The 10098-nt window shown below is 44.2% G+C and overlaps 1 protein-coding gene across 11 annotated transcripts in view; it reads right to left on the reverse strand.

Annotated features, from left to right (window-relative positions):
- TCAF1 (TRPM8 channel associated factor 1) overlaps window positions 1-10098 on the reverse strand; it is a 51119-nt gene that overhangs the window by 23398 nt on the left and 17623 nt on the right. For 8 of the 11 annotated variants that reach the window (XM_009243355.4, XM_009243358.4, XM_009243360.4 and 5 more), the window contains 1 exon segment: window positions 1927-2560. In XM_009243355.4, coding sequence (XP_009241630.3) covers window positions 1927-2546 — 620 coding nt within the window. In that variant the 5' untranslated portion in view covers window positions 2547-2560. 11 annotated transcript variants of the gene reach the window in all.

Here is a 10098-nt window from a genome sequence, read left to right on the forward strand (position 1 = left end):
AAAAAGGAAAAATGTTCATTAAAAGGAAAACAATTGTGATTTGGCAATCTCTCTTATAAAATAGCATATTTTGCCACTTGTACTCACTCTCTAAAAAGTTCTATTTTGTGAAAATCAGTTAAAACAATTTTAGTATATATGGCTAAGAATATAGTAAGAAGTACAAGCATGAGTTATGTAAATACATTCACCCCACTATGCCTGGGCATTGATTCTGACCTAAAACCTATAATTAGGATTCTATATATGCCTAACATACAACCAGCAATAACCAGCAATGACCTCCAAGGATGTGCAAGATCCTTATTATAAATAAACTTACAACTAAGTCTCTTTTGTGTCTAATATCCCTTCACCATTTTTCAAACTGAAGGGGGCGTGGATAGCTTCAATTTATAAGGTTGGTCAATTCAGGTTTCGTGGGGGTATTTTAAAACCAAATTTATGGGAGCATTTGGGCATTTAGAGTATGACCATTTGCACGGCATTCTTTTCTATACATCTCTGATGACTTTGTGAACATACAGAGATCACTGTAGACTGAAAAATGGAATAATAGCTACAAGGGACAGTAGGAGCTTCTATGCCAACACTTTCCTTTAGAGAGAAAAAGAGAATTGAAAGGACATGCTAATGCCACACTGTGCCATTACTGGTGGTAGATCCCAGGTTTTCAGGTTTTATGAACAATGATAGCATAACCCTCTTCCTACAACAGTTACTTGGTTTTCAACTTTTGTTTCCAAGTCTTGTAATTGGAGATGTTCCTGTGCCCCTAATTCTCAGATCTTTGCAAATCAGGTTCTTGAAATAAGAAACAATGCCTGGGATACATAATATATTCAATAAACCCTGGCTAAATAAATGGATGAATGAACAGAGAGTTTGAACTCCTTTGCAGAAGCCCAATATTTGGGCTAAAATGATATGAGTCATCTTTTTGTCCAAAAACATAGTAGACTAACTATTCTGGTTGATCTTCCTAAAACTTCCCTAAAAGTCCCATGCCAAGGAGAAGTCATAACTCATTCCCCATACCTTCGTAGTACCCTTGAGGTGTCTTCCTCACCCAATCCTACCTTGCTCCATTCCCATCAGTCTGAAATATCAGTTTTGTTTGTTCTGAGGATGCTGAGAATTTTAATATACAATATAGAGAGTGGCCTAATGCACTTTTTCTGCTCCCGGGACTAATCCAGCTTCTAATCCCTCTCATTCATTCGTGCAGTCATGCATGCAAGAGATGTTTACTGAGCACCTACTGACCTGCTATCTGTTAGGCACTATATGTGGTGCTGGAGTGCGGTGAGAGCAAAGTAGGCAGGGCAGTACACTCCAAGAACTTTCAGTGCAGGCTGTCCTGCACCCATCACCTGACTCCTTCATTACTGATCATCAATCTTTTGCCCCTCCTAAATCCTAGATTTAGCACATATAACTTGAACCATCTTTTCTGATATCTTAACTTCTGAAGGCTTCTACTTCCTATTGCATCCTAACCTCATCTGGATGGACATTTCAAAACCTTCCCCACACCTCTCTAGGCTTTGACTCATGGGGTCCTTCATGCCTGTTTTCCTTTTCTTCACATTCCTGTTGAAAGCAACCTCTCCTATAAACCATCTGGATTAACTATGCCAACTGTTGGGGCCAACAGCATAGTTTTGATTAAGCAAGACACTGGGACCATAGCCATCAGTAAGTTCCAATTATCAGAGCTAAATGGTCTGGTCTGGGAAGATAGGGGCAGTGAGGACCTTTCCCCTCCTATGCCTCAGGGCATTTAAAAAATCTAGTTGATATGTAGTGATTCCATATCTGAGTGCCTGGGAGCACTCTTCTGTTAGCCTTGGAGCAACCTGAAGATAAGAACTGGGTCTGCTTTTTAATCCTGGAGCCAACTCCCCAGTGGGGAAAGGTACTCACCTAACCAACACTGGGATCTTGGGCATCTTCTTGGAGACTTTAAAGAAACTCGTGTCCCCTTTGTTGTCAGTAAAGTAAATGCCAGCCACACTGGTCACGAGGTTCCCAGGGAACGTGAACAGAACCCTTTCATCCTCACCCTGGTTGGCCCAATCCCAGGCTTGTCCTCCTATGAGCAAGCCGCCACCACGTTTCATGAACTTGACCAGCTTTTCTGTCATGGTTTCATTGTAGGCATCAATACAGTAAACCCCCAGGGAGTCTTTCACTTCTGGCTCAACCTTTGCATCCACTCCAGAGCCCTCGAGGATTTTGGCCAAAGGTGCCAGGGATGGGTGTACACCAATGGGAGCCCCAGGGGAAGAGCAAAGCCACCCCACTGCGTTCAGGAGAAAGGGCGTGAGCTGGGCTTCCACCAAGTAGTCCTCATGGGACACGACCACCAGGCGGCCACGGCCATAGGAGGAGGCAGCAATGAGGACCTGGCCCATGTCATTCACCATCACAGGAAATGAAGCCTCTCCAATAAGAAGCAGTTCACATGGAACGGCATCTTCGGGTACATCCCAGCTTGTCACGCCATTCATAAGGGCCTCGAAGGCAGCAGAGGGAGTCGCCATGGCTCTATTGGTTTCTGCAGAGAAGAAAGCAAAGGCTCAGCTTAGCGAAGAATGGATAAACAAAGAAACAAATAGAACAGTTCACTCTTCCAGTAGCCGGGCTATTCTTCCCACTATGCAGATGAGGCTGACACTGGGAAATGATTCAAGCACTCGGTGTTAGTGTCTGAAGTCCAGGAGACCCCACTGGGCCCTCTCCTCTTAAACACTGTAGTCAAACTTGGAGAGCTTGATACTTTTCCATCACAGAAGGAAACAAACAGAAGGAAAGAATGAGCAAGGAATTGTGTCCCCCAAAGAGATATTTTGAAGTCCTAACCTGTAGGACTTATTTGGAAAGAGGTCTTCACAGATGTAATCAAGCTAAGATGAGGTCATATGTGATTCAAATGGGTCACAGTCCAATGACTGATGTCCTTGTAAGAGGACATTTGGAAACACAGGGGAGAATGCTATCAGAAAATGGGGGCAGAGATTGGAGTGATGAGTCTACAAGCCAAGGAAGACCAAGAATTGCTGGCAAACACCAGGAGCTAAGAGACAGGCATGGAACAGATTCTGCCTCAGAATCTCCACACTGCTGACACCTGGACTTCAAACTTCTAAGCCTTCAGAACTGTGAGATGATGTCTTCCTGTTATTTTAAGCCACCCCATTTGTGGTCATTTGCTACAGCAGCTGCTGGGAATTCATACAGTGGTGCAGCATGTTGTGCTCCCAGCCCATTCCATCCCTCTTGGCTCCCACACTAATCAGATTAATCCCAGCTTGGAGAACTCAGAACTTCCATCTGAAATGCCTGGGCTTTCAGAGAAGGTTCTTTGGTCAAAGTCACAGGCTAGGTAAGAGGAAAGTGGAAGTCCTCTGTGGTTTAAATGCAAGTCTTATATAACCAGGAGCAGAAGGTAACAAGATATGAAATTATTGCAGAATCCTAATTGCACCTGGGATGCAGCTGACAAAAGTGTGGAGGGGAACTCACAAATATCCTCTGCTTCTTCACAATGAGATCCCCACTAACGATGCTCTATAGTCTGACCTCTGCTATGAGCACTGTACTGAAACACTTCCTCCAAGGACAGATGTGTTTTCATGGTCAGGTCATGCAGGGTGTCTCATCCTCAGTGACCACTCAGCAGCACAGGACATCACTGCTCTTCCAGTCCATGAGGCTGAACCGCCTCTGTCAGTGTGGCCTGAGGTAACCTTTTTATATCCAACCTCTAGAGCCACTTACTTTCTGTCCTTTTCTGACCTCCTCTTGGAATATGCAGATAGTCCTCACATTTTAATCTTTGGCCCTTACCACTTGTCTATTTCCCTTGTCAGATAATATGGTCACTCTCAACATAGCAAGCAACATGATTATAAACTTGGGCTCTGGAGTTATGGCAGTCTGAGTTTGAATTTGAGCTCTGCTGCTTAACAACTGTGAGACTTGGACAACACATCTCGGATTTAATTTCCTTATTAATTAAATAGGGATAATAATATCTGCTATATAAGCTTGTCCTGAGGATTAAAGGAAATAACATAGGTTAAATGCCTTTTCATAAGTATTCAATTATTTATACACATACACATATATGCTTATAATTATTTGGTTAAGAATAAACCATTTAATTTAGGCATGTGAATAATAGAGAATTCTTGCAGTGGAAAAACAATTTAACCTAACAGATTTTATGAGCACTGAATTGAGCGTGTATTGATTCTGATTTAATAGTTTTCGTATTTTGGTACCGTACTAATACTAACACTAACGCTAATTACTATTACGTTCATTTCTCATATATCTCTGTGTACCCTTGAGAAGTCCTTCACACAGGCTGTGGGCCTTCCACAAGCCAGGATAAAATAGCCCCAGTCTTGAGGTAACAAGTTCAAGACCATACTGGCCATTTATAGCCAGTCTCTAAACTAAAAAAGTCTTAAATTTATTAATTTCCCTCTAAGTGAGCTCTTTTAAAGCAAATCACATAAGCTCGAAGTTTCTAGTAGTTAAATGGAAGCATTAATGACCTACCTACCTCAGGGGACTATTGAGAAGATACTGATATGAACATTTGGTAAGTAAGAAGCTTGTCTCTTCCCTGCTCCTCCTGATGCCCACAAATAATCAGGAAAGCAAAACACACAGTGTCACAGTATGTCTCTTCTCCCTGCTGCTCCCATATCCAGCTGGTCACAAGTCCTATCAATGTCCTTGTTCATGGTTTCCAATCACACTGCCATTAACCTAGTTTAGGTCATTAGTAATTCATGCCTGGACACAACCGACCCAATTTCTAAATTACCAAGACCTCTTCCCACCTTTACTTTTCTAAAACCACTCTAATCATGTTATTTAATCTCAAAGCTCCACCTTGGTCTCTGGGGACCATCTACTGCCTCCTGGTGTGGACTGCCTGCAGAGCTGGCTGCTCCCTGGCTTTTCCTGCCTTTTCTCCTGCTGCCTCTCTCCCTGCAGCATCCCGTCTGCCAGGCACCCTTGGACATGCCCTGCTTTCATTTTAGATTATCTTCCTATTCTCTTTTGGTTCTGTTCCCTCTCCCAAATCTATCTACGGAAATCCTGTCCTTCTAAGAGAAGATATGGCACAGAAAAGAAAATATAAATGGCCACTTCTGTGGAAAAAATGCTCAATCTCACTAGTAGCCAAGAAATGGAAAATATATCGTGTGTTGCTCATAATATTGTCAAAAAAGACGATACTCCTTTCTAGGAGAAAGTGGAGGAGAAGAAGGGGATGAAGATGAAGAAGACAAAGGTGGCTAATAAAGTTTAATATTTTAAAGGCTAATAATGTTTAATACTTAAAAGACCATCACAATCAGCAGGAATGATGGAGAATGTCTGCACTCTTTTTCAAAAACAATTTTATGGTGCCTACTTGGCTTCAAAGGTGCGCCTATCTTTAGACCCAACAACCCCTCTTCTAATAACCCTTCTTACAGAAATAAGAAGGGCAGTATCAAAGATATATGTACAAGGATGCTTACTGTCACACAAAATTACAAAGGGAGATAAATGAAAACCTAGAAGTACAGATAGATAGACTAAGACAAAGAATGTTTCCTAGAACCATTTTTGATTCTTGTGGGTGCAGGATCTCTAACCCAAACCCACACCTATCCAACTTCCACATAGCCTCCAGATACCCCATTGTACCCAGCATAAGGCCCTGTAGCACTGCCCCCAGCCATCTACCCCCACACACCTACTAAAGAGTTGCCCATCAGAACCCTTCTCCCTCAGCCTCTGCTGCCTCTAATGCTGGCATGAGTACAACCAAAACAGGGACCTCACATATCTGTCTCACTAGTTGTTTTCTGAGCTAGTTCAAGGATGAGTTGAATAAATTTTACATCCACCTAGAAGAATGTCCTAGATACATTTTAAGTGAAAATTTCAAGTCACTATGATATGCAGAACATGAAGTCATTTTTGTGTGGGCAACGATAACAGTTGTAGTAGTAATTAGTAGTAGTAGTAATTATTATAGTAGTAGTAACAACACAATGCTTACCGGGTTCCTGGCATTATTACACATGATTTCTGTAACTTATTTAATGCTGACAATAAACCTATGAGGTATTTACTGTCACTATCCCCATTTTATGGATGGGCAAAACAAAAACTCCAAAATCATAATGCCCAGAGAATTAGTTATTTGCTCAAAATCACACAGGTGGTAAGTGGTGGTGGATCTAGGATTCAAATCCAGGAAACCCAGTGCTGGAGTCCATACTCTTAAGCACCAGGAATACATAAGTACCTGTTACATACCAGGCTTTTATATGCATTGAAAATCTATGGAGGCCACATTTCAACATAATCACATTGATTATATTAGGAAGGAAAGAGGTGAACCCTTTTCTCTGTCTTTATACAAATCTGCATCCTTTGAATTGTTGTATGTATTGCTACTATAATGAGAAACAACACCGAGTTAATACAAATTCAGTTAAGCATGTAAACACACATTAAAAGATTAGGTACAGTTTTTACATGATGAGGTAGACTGATCAACTGATCCTGGCTCACTGGACCTAAAAGGTCTTCCTCCATCTCTGATCAGGTTGTGCATCTGCCCATCTACAAATTTGATTTCCTCCTCTATGGGTGTTCCTTCAACTCTGCAGCTGGTTGTGTCCCCACTTTAACCAGCTATCAGTGACTCCATCACTTGACTTTTGAACAAAATGCCCCCTCTTTATGCCCGAATCCATGTTTGTCCTCCAAGCTTGGTGAGCACAAATGAATAAAACCTGGGGGAAATGTCCTTTCATTTCTCTCCCTAACCCCTCCCATGCTTCCTCCTTTCTTTCTCCTGGGCCCACCTCTGGCCCCTTTTAGCTTGCTGGAACCAAAGCCACCTACAAAGCAGAAGGTATTGAAGGCACAACCTGTAACTCAGGGAGAGAGCAGAGCTTCCACTCCCACCACAGAGCAGCGCCATGGCTCGTAAACCTGGTTTTCCCTTTGAGAGATGAGTGGAAGGGCAGGTGGATGGAGGGCCATGCTGGATGCTGCACCACCCATATCCCGTATGGTAGTGTGATTTCAAATCCTGAAACTAGAGTAAGTGTCTGAGGCCAAAGTATACATTTTATTCTTTGGATGAATAGATATTCCATGTCTGGATGATTAAATGACAGATGAGGGTATAAGGGTAAACCCAGGATCATTTTTTCAGCAACTAGCTAGCCTGACCTCAAAAACTGGTTTATATTACACACATTCAATTCTACAGGTCTTCTCTCCTTCATGCTGTTTTTTTTTTCTCATGAACCTTCTGTTTCTTTTTCTTTCTATATCCAGTATCTTTTCCCAGACATCGGGCTAGTTCAACCCCTTTTTTGAATTCTGTCCTAGACATTCCCAGCTCAGTCTTATTTTTCACTTAAGATTGTTTAATTCATACACCTGTAAGAATACGTAATACATGTGGAGGGATATAGATGGTAATAATAAAACAACCTGAAAAATTAAACAAACTCCCATATACCTACCATTCAGCTTAAAAAATAGACCTTTACCACCACCTTTGAAGCTGCTCCTGTGATCTTCCCCATTCAGCCCCTCCACCATCCCCATAGGAGTAAGTAGGGTTGGAGTCTTTGCTGCTTCTAGTCCTCGATTTCTACCTTACCGAACTGCCTTCTTAATTCTCAAGTTCCCCGGAGGCTCTGTCTTTCTCTTACTCCTATTCTCTCACTTCTCTCGTAGGTCACTCAAGAGGATGACATAATTGAGGAGCACAAGCCCAGGAGTGAGAAGACCTAGGTATTATTACCTTTTTAAATGTGGGTGCTGCCTCCCCCCAGCTGTTGATCTGCGTGCCTCAGGGGGTGTTCTATCAAATGCACAGTGTGTGAGAAGGGATGTTCTAAACTCCCAGAGGCTGTCAGCACTCAGCTTGGAGTCTGGCTGGGCTCCACTTTCCTCCTTTCCTCCCAGGCCCAAAGCCAGTCTGCAAAGAGCACAATGGTGACGTCTGAGGAGGGAGGGGGCTGGGGAGTTGGGGGCAGCCGGCAGGGAGGAGGGGAGCTCCTCTGTGCGCGTAAACACACACGCGCGCGCACACACACACACACACGAACACTCACTCAAGTCTCCAGGGGCCAGTGCCAGTGGGAGACAGATCTCAGTCCTAAAGACAGTGTTCACAAAGATCAAAGGGCAGTAGGATAGTAGGCCACAAGTGATGCTCTGTCACCAGCTACCCGCGACCCTGCTCAAGCCCCGGGCCTTCTCATCCGACAAAGCAGCGGATTAGACGCGGTTCTCTAGGTCAGGCCCTCAGGTAACTCAACCACACAAAGCAAGCACACACAAACATCAGATGTCAGAACCTGGAGAGGAGGAGCAATGCGGCAGGGGGATGCAGGGCCCGAGCGCAGAGGAAAATCACCAGCAGAAACAGGGACACAAAGGGGATTCTCTGTCCCCGATGATTTCGGCACACCCAGACCCGCGGCGCGCCCATTGCGCCCCGCACCCCCGCCCCGCCCTCCCCCACCAGCACCCAGGCCGAGTCAACCTTCGCTGGCCCCTTCTCCAGCCTGCCAGGCTTTTGGAGAGGGCCACTCACCAGGTCACCCTGCGATTTCCACGGGGGCAGGTGGGAGTGGGCAGAGCCTGGCGCAGAGAGGAACGCACAGGGAAGAGGCTTCCCTGTACCAGTGACTGGGCGACCGAGCCGGGATTTGGGAGCGGGGAGGAGGCTGGAGCAAGAGGAGAGGTGGGGTTTCCACGGGAGTCCCCTCCTCCCCACTTCCTCCCAGGCTGGAATGGGAGCTCCAGGGGGCGGCGCTTGGCGGGAGACAGCGCTTCTTTGTGTCGCCGGCCCTGGTGGCTTGGCATTGCTGTGGCTTAGGGACGCCTGGAGACCCCATCCTGGCAGTGTGGACGGCCGTTTCATTAAAGATATAAACTTCTCTGACTCTACATTAGTAAGGGAAAGGCTGAGCAAATTGTGGGACAAACATTCTGCTTATTATTATTCAGTTCTTAGGAAGAGCTTGAATCTCCATTTAGTCGGTGAACATACCGTGATATATTGCCAAGGGGAAAATACAAATTGTAGAAATTGTTGAATATGCTTTTGTTTTTATAGGAAAAACAAACCCCGTATATATTTGTATTATGGTGGGGAGAAGGGAAGGCTACATTTCTATCCATTAATATTGTTTAACTTGAGAAATAGGAGAGGTGCAACTTTTTATATAACTCTGCACTGTTTGCAGTTACGTGTGTTACTTTTGTAAATTAAAAATAATATACAAACAATAGTTAACCAAAATGTATTCTTCGATGTACAGTTCAAATCGCATTTCTTTCCTTTTTCTTTTCCTTTTTTTTGAGACGGAGTCTCGCTCTGTCGCCCAGGCTGCAGTGCAATAGCGCGATCTCGGCTCACTGCAACCTCCGCCTCCCGAGTTCAAGAGATTCTCCTGCCTCAGCCTCCCAAATAGCTGGGATTACAGGCCCCCGCCATCACGCCTGGCTAATTTTTTTATTTTTGTAGAGACGGGATTTCACCATATTGGCCAGGCTGGTCTCAAATTACTGACCTCAAGTGATCCGCCCACCTCGGCCTCCCAAAGTGTTGGGATTACAGGCATGAGCCACCACCGTGCCCGCTCCCCATTTCTTTCCTTTCTGATATCAGCTGAGAGCTGCTCCTCTCTCTTGTGTATGTGGCCACTTCACCTTTCTCACAGGTGCTGGCTCCAGCATGGGAAATGCAGGGTGGTGACAGGGACCCAGACTAAGTGGACTGGATTCAAATTCCAGAGCTACACTTTACCAACGGTGTGACTTTCGGGAATCACCTAATTCCTCTGTGCCTCAGTGTTATTACCTATACAACGGGGATGAGAAAAGTAATACCTATACTAAGCCTTATTATAAGGCTTAAGTTAGGTGAGTTTATGCTTGTAAAGTTCTTGAATCAATGTCTGGTATACGGTAAGACTGGATGAGTGCCTCATAAATAAATATTCAAATCATCCTAAGATTCAATATTTCATATTTCAGGAAAAT

The sequence above is a fragment of the Pongo abelii genome, chromosome 6 (assembly GCF_028885655.2).
Source record: "Pongo abelii isolate AG06213 chromosome 6, NHGRI_mPonAbe1-v2.0_pri, whole genome shotgun sequence".
Taxonomy (NCBI): domain Eukaryota; kingdom Metazoa; phylum Chordata; class Mammalia; order Primates; family Hominidae; genus Pongo; species Pongo abelii.